General features: G+C 46.8%; 2 protein-coding genes across 4 annotated transcripts in view; both read right to left on the bottom strand.

Moving 5' to 3' along the window:
* Window positions 1-230: 230 nt before the first annotated feature.
* Window positions 231-16295, bottom strand: LOC135907913 (docking protein 1-like). 3 transcript variants are annotated; one of them, XM_065439688.1, is made up of 4 exons: window positions 15763-16084; window positions 15004-15207; window positions 13577-13751; window positions 231-1324 (listed from the first exon to the last, which is right to left on the bottom strand). In XM_065439688.1, the coding sequence occupies exons 1-4, from the start codon at window positions 15823-15825 to the stop codon at window positions 846-848; spliced, it is 921 nt and encodes a 306-aa protein (XP_065295760.1). In that variant the 5' UTR covers window positions 15826-16084; the 3' UTR covers window positions 231-845. The 3 variants fall into 3 exon arrangements, with proteins under 3 accessions (XP_065295760.1, XP_065295761.1, XP_065295762.1); XM_065439689.1 differs by having other exon boundaries at window positions 15004-15183; window positions 15763-16078; XM_065439690.1 differs by lacking the exon at window positions 15004-15207 and having other exon boundaries at window positions 15763-16295.
* A 776-nt stretch (window positions 16296-17071) lies between these two features.
* Window positions 17072-26989, bottom strand: part of Pstk (Phosphoseryl tRNA kinase) — a 36534-nt gene continuing 26616 nt past the window's right edge. The window contains exons 4-5 of the mRNA XM_065439687.1: window positions 17530-17687; window positions 17072-17374 (exon numbers count right to left, since the gene is read on the bottom strand). Of these exons, the coding sequence (XP_065295759.1) occupies window positions 17205-17374; window positions 17530-17687 (328 nt within the window). The 3' untranslated portion in view covers window positions 17072-17204. The remainder of the gene's footprint in view (window positions 17375-17529; window positions 17688-26989) is intronic.

The following is a 26989-nucleotide window of genomic DNA, read 5'->3' as shown; positions in this document are numbered from 1 at the left end:
ACTTATCTGGGGCGTCACTTCAAAAGCTAACTTGGAAACTATTCCGAATGCAGAAAAAGTGTGTTCGTTTTATTCATCACTTATCGATGTACGAACATACCTCTGAGTATTTTCACCAGGACAGTATTTTGAGTGTCAGTAGTCTATATAAACAAAAGTTATCCGAAAAAGCATTTTTAGAATTCATAACTAATAACTTTTTTTTCTATATACACTAATACCACAACTAATTACACCTTAAGTGCTAGGAACTTTATTAAGGTAAAAACCAGAACTACGGCAGTCAGCTTTTAGAGTGGCAGATTTCTAATTTACTTAATGATGGGCATGCTTTTATTTGATATCATGCAAAATTCGTCAACCATTTCAACATTCAGAAAAAAAAATTGAGACTGTATTCTCTCGACAATTGACACCTGTTTTTCTAATTGATTTTCCTGCTTTTCGATTGATATGCAATTTAATGCGTTGCAAGACTTTTTGCTTCCATTTAGCTTTGGCCTTTCTGTATCTTTCTGTACCTACTTTATTTCTTCACTTCCATTATTTATACTTATTGTACCGCATTGACTTATTGTATGTATAATTGAGTCATTCGTTTATATACACGTATTTATAAGTACGTATATGTGTGTGTATTATGTATATTTATGTATACATATTTTTTGCACTGTCGTCTGCTGTGCTCGTGGCGCCAGGAGCCTAGTTGGACGTGCACAGTCTCGCCTTTTGCTCCGGCGCCATGACAAGCTTGCATTGTCAAAATCGTAATAAACTTCAAGCAACGCAGGCTTCGCGCGCACCAGCGCCCGACGGGGAGCGCGGAGTGGAAGGGCACTTTCTTATTACTGCGGGTGAAGGGCCTTGGCGGAAGACTTGTGCACCACGGCGTACTCGGCGCCGTTGCGGCGCACGTGCGGCACGGCATCGTCCGCGGCGTCGCCCTCGGCGGCGCCCGTGACCAGGGGCACGTTCTCGTAGCAGTGCTGCTCCAGCTGCTCGAGCAGCGCCGAGCCGTCCCGCGAGGTGCGCACGAACGAGGCGACGGCGCGGAAGATGTCCTCGGCGTCGGCGGCGTGCCAGCTGAAGAGGCCCTCGCCGGAGGCCGCCTTGCGCCCTGCCTCGAGCGAGAAGGTGCCCGCCAGCAGGCCGTACCGGCGGATGCTGTAGTAGGGCCACCAAAGCAGCGCGGCGCCCAGAGCGCCGCGCAGGCCCCGCTCGGCCAGCGTCACGCCCCGGGGCCCGACCAGCAGGAAGAAGGAGCCGCGCATGCCGCACCGCTCGCCGGCCTCCGTCGGCAGGGCACGCACCCGGAACACGTGCGCTGCGAGACAGAAAAGAAAAATTTCGCACGTGTATGTCAAGCCTAGCATCAGACACCGAAGCTCTAAACATGCGAGTTCTCATACCGTTTGGAAGTACAAGAGGACTGGTTCGCCACTGTCCGAAATCTGTCTAGACTTTGCAAACGCTTCACTATGGCCAGTGCGATTCTTTCAATATACGGGAGTCTTTTCAAACGCTTCACTGTATTCGCGAGCTCAGATTTCTGACACCCTGGCCACATTACGGCCGCTTCGGGGCTCCAACGCAAGCTGCGTTCCTGGCAGTTCTTTAGATGACATTGGATACCGACCATGCCGCCGCACCTTCCCTCCGTCCTCTTCTGGCGCTTGAAAACTCTTGTGGAACTGTCCTTAACAATTTCGCTAAAATAAAGCCCGTGAAAAACACGGAGACGTAGCTGAACACCGTAACGCTCTTGGTGTACAGAGAGTGATGTATGCATCAGATTCGTCTCCGTGTTTCTAGCGCTCTTTAATTATTTTAGAAATGCAGTGCGAACGAACCCAATGATCCACGCTTAGCTTCGGTGCAAAACATTCCTATAGGAATGTATTAGGAAGTAAATTGGGGAAGTAAATTAGGGAAGTAATAGGAAGTGAAATTAGGAAAGTAACGCGAGCCTGATATATCAGGCTCGAATTACTTCCTTAATTTCACTTCTTCCGTGGCGTGGCGGGGCAAAATATGAGTTAATTATGGGGTTTTACGTGCCAAAACCACGACGCGGTATTCGGGCAAGCGCGGGCGGTATTCCGGTTTAGCGGGGGCGTCAAGGTGAGCGGCCCGATCGGTGGCGCCAGCTGGTGGCGCAAAGCTCAACCACACAAACACAGAGCTAATTACTGTATTCTGCTTAGCTGCTGGGGTAAATTTTCGACAGTGGCGTAATCGTGTTCACAATTACGCCGCTGCCAAAAATTTGCACGAGTGGCGAAGCAGGATATGGTGAGTTACTGCAGTTTTAGCTATGCGTTTGTCTGGTTGAGCTCTACAACACCAGGCGGCTTCACCGCTCACGTTTACGCCCCGATCATCCGGTAATCCGCCCAAACCGCTCCCGTTTACCGGAATAGCGTACAAGCTAAACGTCTCTTATGAGGCACGCGCCGTAGTGAGGGTCTCCGGAAACTTGTACCACCTGGGGTTCTTTATCGTGCACCTAAATCTAAGTACACGGGTGTTTTCGCATTTAGCCCCCATTGAAACGCGGCCGCCGAGGCCGGGATCCGATTCCGCGACCTCGTGCTTAGCAGCCGAACACCATAGCCATTAAGCAACCACGGCGGGTGGGGGTAAAGAAATGAATGGACAGTTTCCAAAAGTCTGCGATTCGGCTGCACTTGCAAGGCTTCGTTTTAACGAAAAGCTCTCGCCCACGTAACCTCAAGGAACGGTATGCACGATGAGACGAGAACCAGAACGAGATATATACACCGAATAAAACATTCACAGCTCAGTGTATTCTAAAGACATTTTGGGAAGAGCAGGCTTCGTCGTCGGGGACAGACAAGCCTTGAGTCAGATACACATTGCGTCAGCTCGTCTTCAGATTCTCTCTCTCTCTGGTGCCCATGCACCGCATTCGGCGTGGCACGCGCGCTCCTGAGAACCTCTTTCTCGTTGGCGTCAATGCACCGCCCAGTATAGAAGACGACGCTGTACCGCAATATTTGAAACCGGCTTTTCAACATGTACCTCGCACGCGGCGCTGTCTTCCAACAGTATTTAATTATTGGCGACGTACAGATGAAGTCACATATAGGTACACAGGCACAGAAAAAGAAAGCGAAACAAACAATCAAATGTATCCTGTAATCAGCGGATCGGTACGCTACTTTGTAGATAACACGTTCTTGTTATTCACTAGGTACCACACACAAAAAGAACATGGCTGAACATTAAACATTGTTGCAAGCTTGTCCCGCCTAAAGTGAAAGTTTGTAAAACCTGCAAATATTAACCAAGCCAGCGACGCATTTGTGTTTCTAGCATTCCGCGCTGTGCTGTGTCCATCTGCTGTTTCACCAAAACAATTGACACAAAATTAGGTACTTATGTTCTGTAACGCTGCAGCGCTGCTGTCTAGATCTCGTTTTTTGTCCGCTTTTCTGCACCTGCATGCACTTGGGTGTGGGCTTTCTTTCTTTCTTTCTTTCTTTCTTTCTTTCTTTCTTTCTTTCTTTCTTTCTTTCTTCTCTCTCTCTCTTAACAGAAAAGCTGTCTATTCCTGGGATCTGGCGGATCGCGTCCACACGTAGATCAACAATTTTTCATACGTGGACCGATCCCGAAGATAGTGCAACACCGGGCCGACCCGCGGCGGAGGTGAAGCAGGTGTTAAGCATTCCCCATACGTGGGTACATCGCGATAGTAGTGCAATAACGGGCCCACCCGCGGCGGAGGTGCAGTTCGCCATTAAGGGCCCACATAGCTTCGCTGGTCATCCTTATTCACAAAGTGGAAGGGCACTGAGTTTTTTTCTCCTCAATAATTTCCATGCGTGGTTTGAATAGTCTTACAGTCGCGAAGCAACGCCGTTGTCCGCCCTCTTCAATTGTGTTTTGCTGGGCGCCTAAGAGACTACGCTGGGGCTTAGACGGTTAGGGAGTAAGACCGAATTAAAGAGTCGATGAACTGAAGATTCGAAAGATTTTAAAAGTAATGGGATAATCAGCACAGTCACAAGAAACTGCCGTCGTTCGCATCGCGGCTTTCAGCACAGCGCTCATTCACGACGCCTTCAACGTCAGTGAGCAAAGTGTGGTCCTGCCACCGTCGTCACTCCGCTGTCTTCGCGTCTGCACAGCAGTCACCACAAATTAGTGAATTAAGGGGAACACAATAAAATACTGGAGACTTACTTGAAGATGGCTGCTAACAACATACAACTGACTTCATTTGCATAGAAGGCTTCATGCAAACAAAGTGCATGCAAATAAAGGAAACACCCTCACTTACATCAATTCAGTCGCAAAATTTGCTTAGCCACGCGCACATAATCCTAAAACCTACGAATTTACCAATACTATTATTTTGTCAGTCAAGTTAAATCGACCGTGAGACGAGTATATTCGTCTCTGAGACTTGCAATGAAATCGGCTCAAGTGTGTGGTGAAATATAGCACACTGGAAGCGTAGCCACTGCGGTCCCGTATCGATCATACATTGGCACTGTTCCCTGAGCTACGGAGTGCATCTGTCCCCAAAGTGTTGGCTCTCAGAAACGTCGACTCTTCTACCACTGTAGTATATTTAAGGCTACGCGGAGGCCATGCCACTTTTTTGCACTGATATACACACGGCCATTAGGGTCATGAGAATCACGCCAGCACTACATTTTCGTTACCGGTAACACGTACGTCCCGCACAAAGCACTGCCTTCACCTCTTGTCCGATGGCAGAGTGGTTGGCGTGCGCGGTGTATCCTTGTGTGCAAGCTAGCCAATCATGGTTCAAAGCTTTCTGCAGGACAAGTGCCTGAATTTGATTCCAATTTGGGCGATGCACGCGCAATTCTACATTCGGAATAATCCATCAAATGTCTACACTTGTCACATATAGAGACAATGCCACAAAAATATCGGTTGGGTACGTGACTGATTATGTGTCGACCTATAGATACGCGGTTTCACAAAATTCATTCGAAATTATTTAAGAATATGTATATATATAGAGAGATGATGAGATAATTTAGCGATTTCCTCGTAACTGCTTTTACCACGGCGACGTACATTTTAAGATGATTCGGTGTAATGTTTACAGAATTAAAAAAAAATCTAGAGGGACTATTCAGCCGAAAGAGGCACAAGATCGGCCCTAATTCGAGAGCCGTCCGGCGTCCGAGTATTTCGTAAACTCTTCCAAACTTGCAGAAAGATGACGCTGCTAGTTTCTGCGGGGTAATGAATTTCGGACAATTGCACCCAAGAAATGTAAATTGAAATGCCGGAGAGCGCAACTGCCACGCCCACAGAAGACGCCTACGAATGACGTAACCAGTTTCGTCTCCCCGTTGGGCGAGCATGAAACGAAACAGGTCGCAGCTTGATAAAGGCTCGAGCTCCCGCTCGCGCGACGGTGAAGCGGAAACGATCACATCACTTACGTTTACGTTCCTCGTAATGAACACAAGTTATCGTCATTCCCTCTCGCGTTATTTACCTGTATTTGTCGTTTTAATGCTACCAAGTAAAGATAAACCAACTAGCCCCAAACTACTGCCTTGGACTAGCAGCGAATAAAGGAGACAGCGTGCAGGGCAGCTGGGACAGAGTATTGGCGGTGTAGCAGCTGATACCAGTTGCAGGCAGCGGGCGCCGGAAGAAATCCCAAGCGATAAGTGTCAGAAGGCGGAACTTCCGGCCTGCCCTCGCGCGGATCACGCTCCAGACGCGCTAGGCCAACACCTACTAAACGCTAGGCACCCAGCCCCGCAGTCACGAACCGCGTTAGAAGCCCTGACGTCACTCCTTATGAAGCGCACCGACGGAAGTTGGCGTTACTCCGCCATCTTGTCGGGGCAGATTCTCTTCTCTTGTTTACATTTCTCGCCTTCGGCGCGCAACCACACCGGGCTGCGCGGACGTGCGCGCGCGGTAGTGACCCGGCCGACGGATCTAATTGCGGTGTATACCATCGCGATACCGTTGCCCAAGTAATTTAGACCGAGTATTGTGCTATAGCGTTGAAAGTCGCTCATAATGAACTCCGCCAGTTAAGCTGTGAGGCCGGTCCCTCGCAACTTTTGCCAGCTTTTCTGAAAAATAAATTTGCGCTTTCTCACTGTACTGCAAGAATGCAAAGGCGATGGCCGGCAGTACACGCTTTACGCACATCACAAGCTAAGGCTAGCCTATCTGCAGTTTATGAGAACAAACACGTATGCTGGTCGTGGCTTTATAGAAATCGTTTTGCCTTATTGAACTAGTTTCGAGCTGCTGCGCTCCGCGGAGATGTGACGAGCCACAGCTCGCCGACGAAGAGGCCAGCCGAGGAGAGCGTCGTTACGCGTTTAAATAAACTGTCTGCAGCCTGAGGCATACTGTTCTCACGGTAAGTGAAGCTTCACGGAAACGAAGTTCTATGTATCCTCGGCGCGGTTCCGAACAGTAAGCGCGTATGCGTGCGGCCATAGCGCGTTGACCGGGCCAACGTGCGGCCATCACCCGTTTGATGTACGCGCAGGCCTACGTTCTGTCGAGCCTTGTCAACTCTTGCGCCGCATTCGCCAACCTTCACTTCCCTGCGCCCCTCGAGCACACAGATAAAACATCTGCAGTAAGGAGGGTTCGTCCCTTATTACTCACAGCAGCTGCTGCTTTCCCATCCTTCCAGATGACTGTTCTACGTGCCACAAATACATCGTGCGCTGTCAAATGCAGGGACACTGCAGAGCTGTCACTGTCCTGCAAGGCGTTTATCGTCGATATTCTGAAGCACAGCGGTTTCAGTCTGTGATGGCACGTGAGCATAAATCGACCGAAGACGGCAAATAAATTTTCAGATCGTCCTTTATCCGTGACGTGGTACGTGGTGTATACGGCTTTGCGCGCTCGCTTCACGTTTACTTCTTCCAGTCTCACCTAAAGCCCCTGCATCTACGCGCCACCGCCGCTTTCTGGCCGGCGGTGGCGCGTAGATGCAGGGGCTTTAGTCCCACTTGGCCACAACAGCCGGGATAGCACGGTCCATGCAGACAACAACGCGGAACAAAACACGGAGACCAACGCGATCCTGCACACACGACACCTCTGCCACGGAACCAGACCCATGGGGCAGCACACGCATGACCACGCACTACAAAACTGCCATTGTGCCCCGACAACACGGCCGCTATACAGCAAAAGATACCACGTGACTTCCTCCACACTTTTCTCCTAGCGCGCGAAGTGGGTAGGGCCCCTTCTCAGGTTTCTTTTTTTTTTTTTCCCCCATGGAGGCATCCTACCGCGTTAATGCGCCGCGCCCTCACAACCAGGGATTCCTCGCTGCACGCAAAAGAATGCGACAAAGAGCGTGCAGGTAATTTCGGCAGCTTCTCCTCTCGAACCCCACCAGCCCGCACTCATGTCAGGAGGCACTCTCCGCTGGCGACAGGGACATGTACGAACACGGATTGCGATGCATCCTGTAGTCAGAAGGCGCTGGCCAGTGCAGGGCTCAGAGGGAGAAGTCAGCGGAAGCTCTTTCAATAACACACACACACACACACACACACACACACACACACACACACACACACACACACACACACACACACACACACACACACACACACACACACACACACACACACACACACACACACACACACACACACACACACACACACACACACACACACACACACACACACACACACACACACACACACACACACACACACACACACACACACACACACACACAGAGAGAGAGAGAGAGAGAGAGTGAGAGAGAAACAGCGGCATTCAGAAGTAGCGTGAATCAAAGCGTTTCCACATGTTAGGGTGCGCACGTGGGTTTGGGCGAGGGGGAAACGCGAATTAGGGTGTTATGTTGTTGTACTTCGTGCAGTTTTGTGCCATCCATGCTCACTAAAAAAAGAAAAGAAAAAAACTCTAAAAAAAGAGCGAATTTTACGGTGGGGTGACAAGCGTAGCGTTGCGGTGCGATTTACGGGTGTGGGGAGCGTGCGAAAGTGGATTTTACGCTTAGTTCAGTCCCCCCACCCCCACCCCTACGAGTGTAAAATAGGCTATGAAAACGACAGACAAAATGATGTATCTGATGAAAACGTGTGTCCTCGATTTCATGTAAGACACCTACGGTCTCGAGTTTATATATCTCCTCTTAACACAACCCCAAACCACTTCGTACCACGTATCGCAGTGGTTGTGAAATCGACTTTTCTGACAGACTGGATGCCGCAGACCCGTACGTTTCGCACTCTGAGCACCGGCCCATCCTGAGCATCCCGCTGGCATCCCCGTATGATCACACCCTCCACGACGTCGGTAGTACATATACTACTCGTGTTAATAGCACACCTACTATAAGACAACTCGTACATTTGCAAACACGCACACACACTCTCACTCACACACACACACACACACACACACACACACACACACACACACACACACACACACACACACACACACACACACACACACACACACACACACACACACACACACAGAGAGAGAGAGAGAGACTTTCAACTATTTTCAACTGATGGCGCCTGCATTTCGGTACAGGTCACGCATTTGCACCTTCAATGTGACCATATGTCAGAAAAACACACCTAAACGCATGCAGCCCGAAAGCTTTGCTTCGTTTAGATTTATGTATTGCGTTCGGTCTGCATTTTCTTTCTTTCTTTCTTCTTTTTTTTTTGACGTGAAACGTCTTTAAAATTGATCAAAGGAGGTCGCTTGCTAATACCCCAGGTAACGAAAACATGTTATAGCATTCTCGCTTATATCTTTGCATCCGCAATAGACACGCGCCTTACATTGGTATCGTTGTGTGAAGAAAAAAAAGTCGCAGTTTCGCCCGATAGGCGAAGCATCAATTGCGATAGCAAATTAGCAGACAGCTACACGAAGTAAGGGTAATAGTCTTATCGGGCGTATGAACTTGTAAACATTCGCTTACTAAATTAACAAGCACGGCGTCACGCGCGCACAAGCAAACATGAACACATCTGGCTCGACGACCACGGAAACTCGCTGTCAAAACGTCAAAATAATAATTAGGGCGGTGGATATTAGAATTGTAAATTTTAATCAGTTATTCGAGACTGACGGATAGGAAACGAAGCCTACGCGGCAGAGACATGCTGCGACATAAAGGGCCGGGAATGCGAAAGGAGGAGAAGCGGATTTTTTTCTTATTCTTTTTCTTTTCTTTTTCTTGCAGGCATAGTAGCAAGAACGACAACTAGCTCGGATTGTCTGAAGTTGATCATGACAAATGTTATGCCGCGAGGCGACATATCGTTTTGATAGCATGTTTTAGTTTAGAGGTGTAAGCAGAAGATACTGTTTTCTCATTCAACGCGGTGAGTTGACAATTTATTTGCTCACAGAAAATTTAGAAGTAACTGCAAACGCACGCTTTCCAGCTTGGGGCATTCGACCTGCACACAGCACCGCTAAATTTTATACAACTGGTTCAACTCGTTTCCAAGTCATGTATTTACACTAATACAAGTGACTTTGTTCAAAAGAAAACCCTCGCTAAATTTCGGAAACCTGTTGGAAAAAAATGCGACTTGGTCCGATTGACTGTTCACTTCTCACGTTTCACCAGGGTTTGCGGGGGTCTGCTGTGTTCCAAAGCCCGGGCCCTATATCTTGAACACTGCCTACTGCGAGCACGTATAAGAGCAAGTCATCAGACGCAAACGACCTTATCACACGGATAAGTTCACTAAACAGAATGGTACATCTCGACTCAAAAATGGAACTCTCATTTGTTTTTATCCCAAGACACATGACCAGGCAACTTTACAGTTTTTAGCCTCGTTCGATCAGCGCACATGCAATATACCGTTTTTTATGCTTTGTATTTTAGATGATACGTTTGCAATCGCCATCGGTCCATACACGTGTCAGCTATCCTTTGAACGATTCGGATGCATTTTGTTCGCCCATTTTATTCGTTTTTCATGAAAACGTATCTTCATTTGGTTGATAGGCAAATGTATATTAACTGTACTGACACCATGCAATGTATTCTGATGAAGGCCGGACCCGGGCCGAAACGTCAATAATTATTGACGTTTCATACGCGTTTCATAGACCGCTTCATACGCGCGTCTACTTCACTGTGAATATTTACCCGGACCCAGAACTGCTTTTCTTCCTATATATATATTCTTGCGGAGCCAGAGGGTTCCTGAAATAAGGAATCTTCCAACCTAGGGTGAACCAGGTCCTGACTCGTATTACCGTTTCAGAAAATAAAAGTTTATTCCTCTCTTTGGTGGAGTAATAAGGTCAAACCAGAAAAATAAAGAAATAAGAAAAAATAAAGGGGGAAGAAGAGAAAACATTCTCGAGAACAGTTTCTACGTTTGTTTCACGTAGTTTCCACCGAAGTGGACTGAATAAGCCTACGCCAACAATAATACAGTCTCCCACTAGGTACTCGGAAATGCGAAAATGCATTGAAATGCTGTGATCGGTGCTGTATATAAAATGCTGTGATCGGTGCATGTATATGAACGAGGACGCGAAGTCCGAATGTGGGTGCGTGGCAGCTCCGAAAAACGCAGTGAAACATCGTTCCACGCGAGGCGAATTAAACCACTTGAGCGGCGCGTCCCGCGCAAACATTAAACGACCATAAAGCCCGTTTTAACATGGCGCGAACTTGTTTGCGGTTTCGCGGTTGCCGCAAACGGGCCGTCGCACCCTCCGTGCGTGCGATTTTGCGATGTTCGGAGCGCTGAACTTCTCTGCGAAAACGCACATGCGGCGAGGACGGGGAACCAATCACAACACGGAACGTTGGACGCGTCACTGTGGTCTGCCTACTTAATTTCTGTTTCGATAAAGTAACGCACTCAAAGACAAAAAAAAAAAGGAACGTTCACGAAAACAGTTCAAGTTGTTTTAGTTCGTTTTCATCGAAGCGAATTGACGCCAAGAATATTCAATCCTCTGCTAGGCGCTCGTAAATGCGAAAATCGCAGCTGCCGCGCTCGGTGCATGTGAAACGGAAATGCGAAGTTCGCATTTCGCAGTTCGCAGTTCGCAACTCAGCGTAAAATCGCACCACATGAAACAGACTTCACTTTGGTAATACTGTCATCACACCAAAACATTTTAACACCTTTACGAGTGTATAAAGGATGCTAGTTTGTCCTACAGCTGACACCCTCATGTTTAAGGGGTGTTACGGTTGGCGTCTAGCACCTCGTGCAGAAAGGACTTTCACCCACCATGCCTCGTCGAAATGAAGCGTGACTCCCTAATTCGCCATGGTCATCTCGTCGAGTGTCTGCCGGTCTGGCGGAAGCGCCGGAGTGTTTACAGGCCTCTTTTTGTGTGTGTGTGTGTGTGTGTGTGTGTGTGTGTGTGTGTGTGTGTGTGTGTGTGCGTGTGTGTGTGTGTGTGTGTGCGTGTGTGTGCGTGTGTGTGCGTGTGTGTGCGCGCGCGACTTTAGAGGGACCCTTTCCTCGAACTGTCAAGCTCTACAGGGGAACTTCCGCGAACTAGCAACGCCCAAAAGAGAAGGACAAGCGTCTGCAATTCCCGGACCTGAGGCTTGGTATAACCGGAGGCGGGACGCCCTCCTCCTTGCAGCAGGCTCGATATAACCAGAGGCTCGGTATAACCGGAATAGGAGGGGCCCTCTATCCGCGAATCAGACTCTGTGCCGGTCGCGTGACGTTGACGGAAGCAAGATTCCTCCCACGATTGTAGAGAGCTTATTGAATGGGCTCCGAAATGTACTTTTTTTAGATCACTTCATTCTCTTCTCATCATCTTTCATCAACCTTTGAATAAACCGTGCAAGTTTCGCCCTAGAAATCGTCTCGTCCTTGCCCGGTCGCCGTGGTCTACCGGATGCCTGCAGCCTGCCGACAACGCCACGCTACCCAATAGTAACGTCGGTCGAGCTTCGATAAGCAGGCGTCGCTACAACTCGGCAGCAGTACGATACGCTACCCTGGAGTACGCAACAGGGGTCAGAACGAGTCGTATAAATGAAGATTTACCTTTTAGCGACTTTCTGCGGCATGTAAACATAGTGATTACCGCGACAGACGATACGAAAAGTGCATTAAATAAACTTTCATAGCTATCGCTGTCAAATTCTCGCGTCAGCTATTTCTGTGCGCCGCGGGTGGTCAGAATTATTAGTTTTCAACTACGTCTTTTCTCATCGCACGTGTATAGCTCTCGTGTGCAATAAATTTTATTGTGATAGCAATTATATGGACGCTCCAGGCGCACTTAAGTCGTCGGCGTCGCCGTGATGTTCCATGTAAAGTCTGCGGGCGATATCACCGTCGCCCTACGCTGTATGTGCAAGTGAAAGCGTGGCGAGGGGAGCCCACGTTCGCGGCTCAATCTCGCCCGCGAGAAAGGGAAGGAAGCGAGGAGGAAGCGCGCCCTCTTCCGTCGCGCAGGAGGCACCCAGCGTTGCGAGGCGGCGGAGGTGGAGGAGAGCGAGGGAGGCGGCACTCTACCCCGGCCGCGACTGCGCACGTGGCGGCCGCCGTCGCGCGCGCCCGTATCTTGAGAGCGATCTGCGATGGAGGCAGAGTCTACGCTCGTACCTTTGTGCGTGCTGCGTGTTCTCGGCGCTCAGTTTTGTTGAAGCGATAGACAACACGAAGGTCACTTTGCTTGCTGCTGCTGCTGCCACGTTTCCTCACGCCAGCGTTTTGACAGCGAGTGTCCGCGGTCATCGAGTGTGATGTGATATGTACATGTTTGTCCAGTTTATACGGCCGATAAAGCTACTATCCTTACTTCGTGTACCTTGAGAGTTAATGTGATGCGCACTGTTCACTTAACTGCTCAGTAATGAAACAATTACCTAGCGACACTCCTTTCACTACATGTTTTATCAATGTAACGGCATCACACACTATGGTGTGACAACGTGCGGGGGAGATAACGAGTTTCAATGCGTTTTCATGTGCGGGTTCAACTCCACGCGCGCGGACTCAAATCTACCTGCTTGTGCATGAACCACTGTATTGACGCTACAAGGTAAACACAAACGTACCTTCAGCGACGCTTCATATGTCCACACGGCTGCAATTGCACGGTAAACAGAATTTCGAGCCTTGTACACAGCTGTATAAACAATATCCTTGCCATAATCGCGTGGCCGCAGCTGTCGCCGCGCACACAAGCAACCACCGAGAAAGCGTCACGACACAACTACACACAGCTCTCGCAAACGACCGGCCACGGACGGTGGCCAACTTGAACTGTGTGCCGTTAAATCGGTCTGGCTAGGCCGCGGCACTATTACTTAGCAAGCTCATGTTTACTGCAATTCATATTGCTCTTCAAGCTGTTAGCCTTACTTCGTATAGCATTCCAATGTGTTGCTGTCGCATTCTTTGCTTCGCCCTTGCGGCGAAACTGACTTTTTTATAGCCCTAAATCTAAGGGTGTTAGTCAGATGACAAAGCAACAACCTAGGGTGTTCTTTCTTTCTTTTCTTTTTGAGTGCCGCATGGCAGTATAAACTAATGAGCTGTCGGCCACTTACGAGCATCCAGAGATCCGTACAGCGTGTTCTCCTCCTCCACGATGGGCGAATCCTGCACCGATGAAGTCGCGACAGCCTGCTGTCCAAATGTGACGCCTCTGATCGCCTCGATCCACTCTGTCATCTCGCCGAAGGAGTCGGCGGAGAACTGCTGGCTCTGCGTCCGCGTGTGCACCTGCGAGGCGACACGTGCCTCGTCGTGTGAATAGAGCCAACCCAATCAAAAGCCCTAGTATAGCGGGTGTTTCAGCGAATGCTAAAGAGTTATAGATCTCCCATTGCGGCTCAGTGGCGATGGCGTCTTGCTACTGAACACGAAGTCGCTGGCTCGACCCTCGGCAGCAGCAACAACGTTCCGATGGTGCTAGAATGCAAAAATGCTCGTGTACCGTGCTTTAGGCGCACTTCGAAGAGCCCCCCTCCTTCCTTTTCTTTCTTTCACGCCATTTCTCACAACCCACAAGTTGCTTTGGTAATTTATACCAAATTATTTTAATTATTAAAGACAGTGCGGATGATGACGAAGTTCTCTCTCTCCTTATCTTGACGACGCGTTATTCGCGCTGGCGGACGCCAGAAAGTGGGCGATTATCACCTATAGCTAACTAAGGAGATTTCACTAAAGGAACGCCAATGGCATTTTATCTCAAGTTCACAGACAATGTTAGAGATCATGCAGGCTCGTTGCTATTTCATTACCAAACTCCTTAGCGCAGAAACAGAAAACGATACAGGCTTGTGTATGACGTTTCCCCCCGTCTCATTTACCGTTACCGCGCGCTGTAACTTCGTTTGCGGACAATCGCATCAAAACAGATGCTACCGTCGGGCTAGCACCGAATGGGTTCCATTTTGCCAGTGCAAAATGCTTCGTAATTAACTGAAAAACTTATCGACTTAAGTGAAGTATAGTAAATACTCATAATCATCAGCCTATTTTATGTCCACTGCAGGACGAAAGCATCTTCCTGCAATCTCCAATTACCCCTGTCCTGCGCCAACCGATTCCAGCTAGCGCCTGCGAATTTCTTAACTTCATCACCCCACCGAATGGGTTACAGAATGGGTGCCAAGGGAAGCGCAGTCGAGGACGGCAGAAGAATACCTCAGAATTAATGAGTAGACACTGATATGAATGGGCAATTTCCGATGTCTGTTGGCGGAAATAATGTACCGCTGAAGAAAGTTGAAGCTTTGTCTTAACTGGCCCTACTTCGAGGCCGCTCGACAAGAACGCAACGCACACATCAACGCGCTCGCGGTTGTCTACATAGCGCGACCATGAAAATTTTGGAGGATTCATTTTGCCACACTGTGCCTGACGTTTCCGTCAATGCGAGCGAGTCTGGAAAGTGGCACGTACGGAGTTGCTTCGTTTCTAGGGCGGCAGCAGCGCATTCGATTGACTCCGCTATAGAGTTGCTCACCTCGAAAACGTTGGGCTGGTGCTTTTGCAACGCGGGCACGACCTTAATGCAGTCCTCCAAGGTGATGCACTTTTGCTGGGCATGGCGAGAGAAGCTCTCCTCCGAGTCATACACCTCAAGCCGCTTCACGCCGTGCCGGCTGCTATCGTACAGGGCGCAGTACTTGTGCAACCACGACTTCTGCAAGGGCAGCAAGATCAGACCCTGCAGGTGAATGTCTACTGTTCAAGTGCCAGCTTATTTGTACAGCCGGTGTTAATTTGCTGGTTTATGACGATTATGACTTGTCACAAATGAGAACTTGGGCTATAATCCAGTTACAATAGTTGCAGTTCTACGTGGGACTGACCGGTACAGCCGGTGCGGCGATACTGGCGCAAGGAAAATGAGCGTACCACGTGGTCATTATCTCCGTGACACAGCATGTGCGTGCGCACAATTGTGACCAAAAGTAAGCAGAGCACGGTGCTCTCAGATCGAAGCGGCGCGACAAAACAGCGAGAATAAAAGAAAAAAAACATATACGCAACGCTGGTACGCTTTTGCCTCTTCGACGGGGTCGCGCGTGCACAGATTCTATGATCCGTGTCGGTGCAGTTATACCTCAGAGGCGCGCCAGTATTATGGCGAATCCAACTAGTGTGCGTCGCCCCACGCGAGGTACACAACGTACGATCGAGTCGCCAGGCCAGCGGACACGGAGGCAAAGCGAAACGAGTGCGATAAACGGAAGCAAAGCACACCGACACGCGTCTCTACCTTGAGGAATCCCTGGTGGAGGACGTGCAGGTAGCCAGTCTTGGCGGTTTCCTCGGTGCCCATATCACCATCGTGCACAGCGGCCGTGTGATGCGAGCGCAAAAGCAACGGCGACCACGCGAGGAAACACCCTCCGGATGTGGAAGACGTCAGTGGACGGGGGACGTTGCGGCGGCGCCTGCGCCGACTGCGGAAGTGTGCCTCTGAAATTCGCCCGCCTTTTGTCTATGCGTTGGTTGGCCGTCGCAGCGGCTCCGCGCATACAAGCGCGTCGGCGCCGCGGGCGCCGCCGCCGTAACGCCGCCGAAGTGGGTGAACTGAGTGAAGCCGTTAAAAAAAAAAAAAAAAACCGCTGTAGCACGCCGTGATGGCCGCAAGCAGTAGGACGTTTCAGCCATTTCAGTGCTTAGTTTCGATTGCCTGCTCCGTTCGCGGCATGCAGTTTCTGTTTGGCTGCCCTGAGCGCCACACATGCTTACGCGCATGTACGGTTGCGCCAATATGGAATATTTTCCGGCAACGACCCCGTCCTCTCCTTTCAATGTTCAACACATGTATAGTCGGATGTACCACCGCATCTGATTCGTACATCGCATCTCTACACCCGAATCATAAGGCTAATTAACTGTTTAATTAATTACTTTACATCAGATATTTAAATGCATGAATTATAGCCGCTGAGTTCGTACAGCATAGCCACTTGGTACGAATTCTCTGGGCAGCACCAGTTCCGAGATATTAATTTTAAAAGTGTCCATCGAAATGTAATGGTGTTCCAGTTACTTTTGTGTTTCAATGCATAAAACAGCGGTTACTTTAAAAAGTAACTGGAATGCCAAAGCATTTCATCGGTTACTTTGAAAATTAATATCTCGAAACTGGTGCTGTCTGGAGAATTCGTTCCAAGTGGATACGACGTGCAAACTATGCGGCTATAATTAGTAGATTGAAATATGTGGTGTAACATAATTATTTAAATAAGTTAATTCGCATAATTATGTTTATTCAATTGCACATTTTGATTTCTCATAGAAGTAGTGGCCACCTCATTGGGATCAAGGGTTAGAATTGTTCTATCTGCCATAGGCAATCTTTAAAAAATTTAGTGCAGATAAAAAAGACACCCTGTATACCTGGAGAAGTGCCTTGAGTTAGACTATGTGACAAGAATACAGCAGTATACTTGTCCACTACAAAATGCAGCAGGTAATTGGGGCGGTGTAAAGTTTCTGGCCCAAGTGAGGCTTTGCCTCTCTCTGGTACGGGGGCAGGGAGGGGGGGGCAAGAACCTGTGCACCCACATTATCAATGCTTATGCACCGACTTTTATTACTTTTATTATGCCACTTTTATTTATGCCACTTTGTGTACATTTAATATTGTCGGCACAAACACACACATAAAATAAAAGAGAAAAAGGGAAGATCAGACGCATCAAATTGTCAGCTTGCACCTTCAGTGTTGCTGTCAAGATGTACTTGCATGAGCCTTTCCAAGTCCACCTCCTCCTTTTCATTATAAACATCTAGAGTTCTTAAGTAGTCTAGAACATTCTGGCGAGCCTTCTGAATCCTGAGACAGCATGCCTGAAGCTCAGACTTGGACGACTTTTCTGCAAAAAGCAAACACCCCACAGCAAAGGGCACTATTTGAAAAGTGACAGAATACTGTAGCCACTGCAGACAATTTATATGTTAAAGTTCTGAGAAATGTGCAGCTAGACCTTGTATGTCACATAACATTAAAGAAAAATTGATGTAGCTTCACCTTGTGCTTGCCTGATGAGCTTGGACACAATGGCACGAAGCTGTAGGTCCCATATGTGAATCTGACTGGCAGGTGTTGGTTCAGTAATGCAACCCGCAGTATCCACAGGTGACCATGGTTCTTTTGATGCTGTCTCTAGAATGGCCATTACTTTCTCCCTACATGGAAACAGAAGTTCAAAGTGTGCCTTAAAGAAGGTTATTTGACCGTACTGCCAATTTTCCTGCTAAGGCAATTAGGAAAACAAAAGAACCTTGAACCTAGATTTCAAGTGCCAAATTATTTATCCAATACAACTTGTAAAATAAACAAGCATCCATGTTAGCTATGCAAATGTTTTTCCAGATAACATTACATATATAGAGAGATGGGGTTGAGAAGAGAACGGGAAGCTGCTGGCGACAACCGACCTTCTCAGAGCCCGAAGCCGCAAGCGTGTGCGTGCAACAAAGCTGAACAATTTTTTTAGTCCCACCATATCGCAATTCACAACAAGAAAGGTGCAGTATATGTCCTGGCTAATATGGCTACCAATGTGGATAGAGGTATAGTAATAGAGGTACTGTGAATGTTTAAGGCCTACAACAGAACTGGAATCACGACAAAAATGACAGTGCCTTTGTGTTTATGACAATGCAACAGAAGACCAAAGATAACAATGCTCAACCGAGCTGTCGGGCGTTATAAAAAGGAAATCTGGTCTATTTATTGTTATCCGGTTGATAAAGAAAACAAAAAGTCAGGATATCTGGCCATCCTGACTGGGTCAAGTCACAACACAGGACATTTACTCGAAAGTCGAGACTGTCCCACTAAATTTAGGATGGTTGACAACCCTATGTTCATTGCTTTTGTAACAGCTGCATTTTTTCGTTACCGTTCACAAAAGGGCGGAGCTTCGGGGAGACGTTGGATTTAACCTGATTTTCATAAAATTTCTTCAGGGTACAAAAATCTAGAATTCTTGGGTTTTACCCAAAAACGAAATACCTTAATTATTTGCCTGGAAATATTTTCAGCGAAACAGTAATTATCATAATGATATAATTAGCTTAACACATCACATAGGCATATACTATGTTGAAATTAAATGATGTGTTCAAGACCTGAGTAACATAAACATTTATTTACTTAAAATGCCTTCTGCAGATTGCCTCTAATGGTATTAAGAAGTGGCCAGTAGGCATTGTACAGATGGTCATTACAAACCAACATACTGTAAGGCATTATCTGACTTGTTTTTTATGCAAATATGATGCCAACTCAAGTCTAGCTTCTATTTCACTCATCCACATCAGTCTGCTACATTCACAACGAATCAAACACATAGGAATGGTTCAAATTATGCAGGCTACCATTTGCCAAAAAGCACATGCTGTATTCTATTGACTAACACCTTCTAACGTGCTTTCGTAGTCCCCAAACTCTACTACAGTTGGATGCTTAGAGCACTGGCAGTCACAACTACCACTTCTCCCCCTCATTCACCTATCTCTCTCTCTCTCTCTCTTATACATTATATATATATATTAACAATACTGCCAATCTCGTCAAGAGATTGTAGCAGGGAAGGTACATGAAACGTCTGTTGGTTTCACAGAGTCATACATGCATAACATTATACCGTGCTAGTTGAACAATACATTAGAAAAAATGGTTTTGGCTGCACCATCTACATAGATGCAAAAGAAAAAGAATATATTTATAACAACAACATAGACTTGACACTCAGTAAGCTTATGTTTTTACGTTGACAAGAATATTTGTGAAGCAAGAAATTAATTGTCAATCATGCTAATAAACCTGTTTAATGGTGAGTTAGTTACAGTGAGTTTCCATGAGTTCTAGTGTTTCATTCCTAGAGAGAAAAATGAGTATTTGAAGCAATTAGTACTGAAAGAGTATTCGGTTAGTGTATAGGTGTGCCTATGATGAGATGGTCTTCCACTTGAGTAAGATATAATTGTTGATGTGTCACTTTTTATCATGTTGTGGAGAAACTGGAACATCAGTTTTAGCCATGTTAGTTTGGTTCGGTTTTGTGGTGTTAGGATACCAGCATCATTAGTTAGTTGTGTTGGTGAGTCTGTAAGTCTATACTTATTGAAAATAAACCTTATTGCTTTTCTTTGTACTGCCTCTATTCTGCTCACCTGCTGCTGTATGAAAGGGAACCTGACAGGACTAGGATATTCTAGTACAGATCGGACAAGTGTTGTATAAGCTTTTAATTTGGTATTCGGTGGGTGCTAGTTTAAGACGTCTTTTGAGTACAAACAGTTGCTTCAGGGTGGTGCTAGTAATCTTATCAATGTGAGTCTCCCATCTTACATGGCTTAAAATTGTTATTCCAAAGTACTTGTGACCAATTACTTTAGTCAGGGGACAGTTGTCAATAGTGTAAGAAAAGTTAGACCTGTACTTTTTGCGGGTTATTGCCAAGGAAACACATTTACCAACATTGAGAGACATTTGCCAGCTTTTACACCACAGGCTCCGACTATGGGGGAGGCACCGGGGCCCGAGCCCTCTCCAGAGTTGGCTGCAGAAAGCAGAGCACCCCCCCCCCCAGACAGCGCCGAAGCCTGTCTCCCCCACCACACGCACACCTAAAATGTCATTACTAAAGTTTTGTCACCCACATCATTTGAGGATTCTTTTGACTTGACTCAACCTTTTAGGCTAAAATTTTATTGCGGCTAACAGCTTACTGCATCACTGTTGGCGTGGACATGCACGGCTTTTAAAACATACTTTCGCTTTATTTCTGCAAATCCTGACAATAGGAGGACGAGCACTAGCTCAGAGGAGTGGCAGCTACCTCATCCATATTTTTTCACTTCAACATTGTTTTAAATTTCCACTGTAGACACTATGCACATACACAATTCTATTTAAATATACACACAGGTCAAAGTTTATTATATTTTTGAAAGAGAAGGAGGTAGCCAATAAAAAATTATTTCTGAAGGCCTATGCCTAGAGAATGAATATGTTGCTGCATGTTCACCTCACTTCAAATTGCTTTGCGTGCTTTTTTGACCCTAAATAAACTTGCGGGAATAGTCTAGAGGAATTCGAAATCCCAAAGGTAACGCTGGAAGAAGTAAAGAAAGCCTTAGGAGATATGCAAAGGGGGAAGGCAGCTGGGGAAGATCAGGTAACAGCAGATTTGTTGAAGGATGGTGGGCAGATTGTTCTAGAGAAACTGGCCACCCTGTATACGCAATGCCTCATGACCTCGAGCGTACCGGAATCTTGGAAGAATGCTAACATAATCCTAATCCATAAGAAAGGGGACGCCAAAAACTTGAAAAATTATAGACCGATCAGCTTACTGTCCGTTGCCTACAAACTATTTACTAAGGTAATCGCAAATAGAATCAGGAACACCTTAGACTTCTGTCAACCAAAGGACCAGGCAGGATTCCGCAAACGCTACTCAACAATAGATCATATTCACACTATCAATCAGGTGATAGAGAAATGTGCAGAATATAACCAACCCTTATATATAGCTTTCATTGATTACGAGAAAGCGTTTGATTCTGTCGAAACTTCAGCAGTCATGGAGGCATTACGGAATCAGGGTGTAGACGAGCCGTATGTAAAAATACTGAAAGATATCTATAGCGGCTCCACAGCCACCGTAGTCCTCCATAAAAAAAGAAGCAACAAAATCCCAATAAAGAAAGGCGTCAGACAGGGAGATACGATCTCTCCAATGCTATTCACAGCCTGTTTGCAGGAGGTATTCAGAGACCTGGATTGGGAAGAATTGGGGGTAAAAGTTAATGGAGAATACCTTAGTAACTTGCGATTCGCTGATGATATTGCCTTGCTTAGTAACTCAGGGGACCAATTGCAATGCATGCTCACTGACCTGGAGAGGCAAAGCAGAAGAGTGGGTTTAAAAATTAATCTGCAGAAAACTAAAGTAATGTTTAACAGTCTCGGAAGAGAACAGCACTTTACAATAGGCAGCGAGACACTGGAAGTAGTAAGGGAATACATCTACTTAGGGCAGGTAGTGACGGCAGATCCGGATCATGAGACAGAAATAATCAGAAGAATAAGAATGGGCTGGGGTGCGTTTGGCAGGCATTCTCAGATCATGAACAGCAGGTTGCCATTATCCCTCAAGAGGAAAGTGTATAATAGCTGCGTCTTACCAGTACTCACTTACGGGGCAGAAACCTGGAGGCTTACGAAAAGGGTTCTACTCAAATTGAGGACGACGCAACGAGCTATGGAAAGAAGAATGACAGGTGTAACGTTAAGGGATAAGAAAAGAGCAGATTGGGTGAGGGAACAAACGAGAGTTAATGACATCTTAGTTGAAATCAAGAAAAAGAAATGGGCATGGGCAGGGCATGTAATGAGGAGGGAGGATAACCGATGGTCATTAAGGGTTACGCACTGGATCCCAAGGGAAGGGAAGCGTAGCAGGGGGCGGCAGAAAGTTAGGTGGGCGGATGAGATTAAGAAGTTTGCAGGGACGGCATGGCCACAATTAGTACACGACCGGGGTTGTTGGAGAAGTATGGGAGAGGCCTTTGCCCTGCAGTGGGCGTAACCAGGCTGATGATGATGATGATGAAACTTGCAGGCTTCAGTGACCTCTTCGGCAAAGTCTTTTATCAATGACATGTGAAATGCACGCGAATGATACATGTCTCAGTATTGCTTCTCTATCCAGTAAGCGATGCTAACGACTCATGAAAAAAAAAACTCTTCTAATAACTTACAACATTTATAAAGGATGGTAACATCGTCACCTGCACGCAGAGGTCATAAATATATACAGGGTATCCCAATTAACTACCATGCACAAATATTTTTTAAAAAATTGCATTACTCGAAGAAGACCTAGTGTGTATTGTTTCTGGTGCCGTGGAGTAGCTGCCAGTAATTTTTTCATTACTGAGATTTAATTTATGTAATTGTAATTATTTATCTAACTCGAGATGTACTATCCTAATTATCAAACAGTCAATGAGGCATTTGTAGGCACAGCCAAGGGACATCTAATTACAGTATTTTCAGCGACGTACTAATTGCATAAAAATGTTTCCAGACTGATAAATAAACCCCGTGAAATATGAAAAATACAACGTGACCGCACTCCCACCCGCATCATAAAGCAGTACTCTCGAACAAGATCCCTCAGAATTAGCGAGAACGAAATAAAGGAAATAAATGCCGGGGCGTGTCTATCTGACACGCCCCGCCAGAAGTAACACATCGTGTTTGGTGTTAGTTGGAAACAAGCTGTGATAGGTGTTGTCTTAGCATCGATGAAGTGCATGATTTTTTTTTTTTCACAAAACCCATCACCACAAAAGCAAATTGGCAACATCAGTGTAAAAGATTTTAAGGTGTGTTTTGTTTTGTCCTAGTCGCCATGTCTTTCTCTAATGAGCAGAAGGAAAACATTATCCTTGCCTTGGGAGCTGCAAATGGCAACAAGAGGAAGGCTGCAAATATATATCAGTCATGGAAGTGTAGTGATACACCAAATGCACTGACTGACGGGCAGCTTCCAAAAACAGTGGCGGAAAACTCTATCTTTCAGTCCTAGCCTATGCACGAATGTTTTAGCATTTATGACCTCAAACCATCATGCTAGTGTGTGGGACGTGGCCGCCAAGGTACCGATTTCCAAGTCATCACTTTGGAGGATTCTGCATGACTCGGCCTTTCACCCGTAACATCTTAACCTGTACCAATGCTTAGAAGATAGGGACCTGCGGAATCATCTAGATTTCTTGAATTGGGTCCTCACAAATGCCTATGAGTCACCGGACTTTTTGAGCAACATCATGTGCACAGATGAAGCCAACATTTACAGAAACAGCTAGGTAAATTTGCATATACAACTTTGAAGTGACTCCAATCCACACTGGGCAAAGTGCACTTGGCACCAGTACCAATGGTCGCTCAATGTGTGGTTCGGGATTTACACCGGTGCTAAAATTGGTCCCATCTTCGATCACACACTGAATGAACAGCTTACGTGGCAAAACCGTTGAAGGAGTGGCAGATAAGTTTCTCAGCGAATTCCCACTGTCACGTCTTCCACTTCTGTGGCATCAGCAAGATCGGGCACCAGCACACAGCAGCAGCCGAGCATGAAACTGGCTGGACGCAGGCACGTGTCCGGGAGGGGGGGGGGGGCTCTCCCCCCCCCCTGAATTTAAGTGGCATACTCCCCCACCCCTCACAAACATTCCTAAAGCGCCGACAAGTCAAACTACTTGGCGGTCGACATGTTGCTGCCTTTTACAGCGAAAACAGTGTATGACTAACTTCCGTAGTTTTTTTCGGCCTCCGTTAACAAAAAAAAAATAATCATGTGGGCTGATCCTGGTGATAGTGTAAAAAGGGTCCAAGATCAATGGCACAAACGCCCGTGGACTCGGGAACCTATAACGCACCCTTCAGAATCTTTGGGATGGGCCCACGTATGGGGAGTGCTTAACGCCTGCTTCACCTCCACCGTGGGTCGGCCCGGCATTGCACTACATTCGGGATGGACCCATGTATGGGGAGTGCTTAACGCCTGCTTCACCTCTGCCGCGGGTGGGCCCGGCATTTCGCTACCTACGGGATAGACCCACGTATTGGGAGTGCTTAACGCCTGGTTCACCTCCGCCGCGGGTGGGTCCGGTATTGCAATATCTTTGGCACGAACCCACCTATGGGGAGCACTTAACGCATGCTTCACCTCCACTGCGGGTCGGCCCGATATTGCACTATCTTCAGGCCAAACCGCAGCGGAGGTAAAACACTTTGCTTTTCGTTCAAGAGCTTTGACTCTCGTCAGCTTTCGCTGCCATTCCATCTTCACAGAGTGGAATGGTTGCCAAGTTTTTCATTCCTTTTCGATGGCGGTAGTTATCGGCATCTCCTGGAGTGTGGAGGCCAGTTTTCTCATCGATACGGTGCCCGCGTGATTAAATCAAGGTGAATTCAGTTGTCAGCACATATTGCAGCAGGCAGGGCGTAGTTTATTGTTTTATTTACAATATTTTATTTTATTTTATTTATAATGCCCAACACAATTTTTATGTCACTATCCATTCAACAATCACGTGCATCGCTGTTGCTTCGTTAGTTCAACCTCCTTTGTTTAGACTGATCCAAGGGCCAGGAAAGAGACTCGGTTCATAGTGAGCTGGCCTGTATGCTCATGGAACGAGTTGCGACCGGAAAAAATGCCAGTTGCGTCCAACTTTTCCTTTCGCTTGATTATTTCCTCAAATAACGGCTCGCCGCGACGCTGGCAGATCCTCGGAACCATATATCCACGATATGGGTTAGATAAGGTGGAAAATAAAATATTGCGAAACAGCGTCCATCATCAGACCCTGCAAAAACCGTTCAACCCATAAGCAATATGACTGTCATTCCTTACCTCGTCTGGTTCTTCCCTAATTGTACAGCACTTTTCGTGCAAAACTGGCAACTGGAACAAGAGCCGCAAGGAGATGAGAAATTAAGCAATCTACTAAGGGAGAAAGCCAAGGAAACAGCCAAACAGGGAGGAAAAGCGAAAATTGTTTGTGAAAATATTTATGGATCAACATCTTTTTATTTGAAAAAGAAGTAGAGAAAATGCCGCCGGAAGTGAAGAATAATTCTGTGTGTTTTGAATGACTTTTCTACAGTTATAAATCGAGCCGCCTGACGTAGCCACTTCCGTGCTGTGCTAATAGGGGTGTTTTTCTAACCTTCCGCAGTGGGCACAGTACGTCTAGAACCGCAGCGTCCTGTGCTTTATGTGGTTGTACGGGATTGGTGACCATGCATCGTTGCCCAACTTCCCAAATAACAACACGAGTCAGTTTTGGCATTTGGTAGAGCAGTAAAGGAGTGGTTGTCCTGCAAATATACATTTCTCTACCAAAGATAATTCAGAAAACGCTACTACCAATCTTTATTTTGCACTTTCGCTGGTTAACTTGTTCTTGGCAAGGTTCTTCCAGTGCATCTTTCATGCGTGAGTCCAGTTGATGAGGTTCTTTCTTTGCCAAGTAAAGAAGAGGTGTATCTCACAGGCGTACCTGTGAGATACACATTATTTCAATTCTCTACTGCCGGTTTACGCATCTTTATGGCGAATGGTGGGCATTATTCACATTTGTACTAGTAAAAGTACCCTCCCCCTCATTTGCATAGAAAAGTTACCTTGGGTTGGGCCCCCCACAAAAAAAATTCTGCGTACATGCCTGGCTGGATGCGCAATAGATTGGAAGGCAGGGGCCGGTAAATTGGCCGGCTAGGCCACCTGACCTCTCTCCACTCAATTTCTTTCTTTAGGGTTATGTGAAAGATCTTATGTGTTTAGATCATCACGGACATCAGATGAACTCCAAGCAAGGAAAATGGATGTCTGCCATAGAATTCCAGCATCTGTCATCAAGAAAGCCACAGATGATGTGATAAAGCGAACTCAGTAGCCGCAGGAGGAGACCAATTCGAACACGTCCTCTAGGCAGCAGCTAGTGCTCAACGGCACTAGCGAATTCATAGATAATAAGGGCACACTCATTAAATTTGATGGTTTTAATACATAAGCATTTATATCTTTACCCAATGAAAAAGTCCATCCATCCGTCCTGTAAGACATCATCATCATCAGCAGCAGCAGCAGCAGCAACCTGGTCACGCCCACTGCAGGGCAAAGGCCTCTCCCATACTTCTCCAACTGCCCCGTCATGCACTAATTGTGGCCATGTTGTCCCTGCAAACATCTCATCCACCCACCTAACTTTCTGCCGCCCCCTGCTACGCTTCCCTTCCCTTGGAATCCAGTCTGTAACCCTTAATGACCATCGGTTATCTTCCCTCTTCATTACATGTCCTGCCCATGCCCATTTCTTTTTCTCGATTTCAACTAAGATGTCATTAAATCACGTTTGTTCCCTCACCCAATCTGCTCTTTTCTTATCCCTTAATGTTGCACCCATCATTCTTCTTTCCATAGCTCGTTGTGTCGTCCTCAATTTAAGTAGAACCCTTTTCGTAAGCCTCCATGTTTCTGCCCCATACGTGAGTACTGATAAGACATAGCTGTTATACACTTTTCTCTTGAGGGATAATGGCAACCTGCTGTTCATGATCCGAGAATGCCTGCAAAACGCACCCCAGCCCATTCTTATTCTTCTGATTATTTTAGTTCCATGATCCAGATCCGCGGTCACTACCTGCCCTAAGTAGACATAGTCCCTTACCACTTCCAGTGCCTCGCTACCTATCGTAAACTGCTGTGCTCTTCCAAGACTGTTAAACATTATTTTAGCTTTCTGCAGATTAATCTTTAGACCCACCCTTCTGCTTTGCCTCTCCAGGTCAGTGAGCATGCATTGAAACTGGTCCCCTGAGTTACTAAGCAAGGCAATATCATCAGCGAATCGCAAGCTACCAAGGTATTCTCCATTAACTCCCGTAAGACTAT

Source organism: Dermacentor albipictus, chromosome 1 (assembly GCF_038994185.2).
Source record: "Dermacentor albipictus isolate Rhodes 1998 colony chromosome 1, USDA_Dalb.pri_finalv2, whole genome shotgun sequence".
NCBI classification, from domain to species: domain Eukaryota; kingdom Metazoa; phylum Arthropoda; class Arachnida; order Ixodida; family Ixodidae; genus Dermacentor; species Dermacentor albipictus.
Note: the sequence above shows the minus strand (reverse complement) of the source record. Positions and strands in the feature narration are given on the sequence as shown.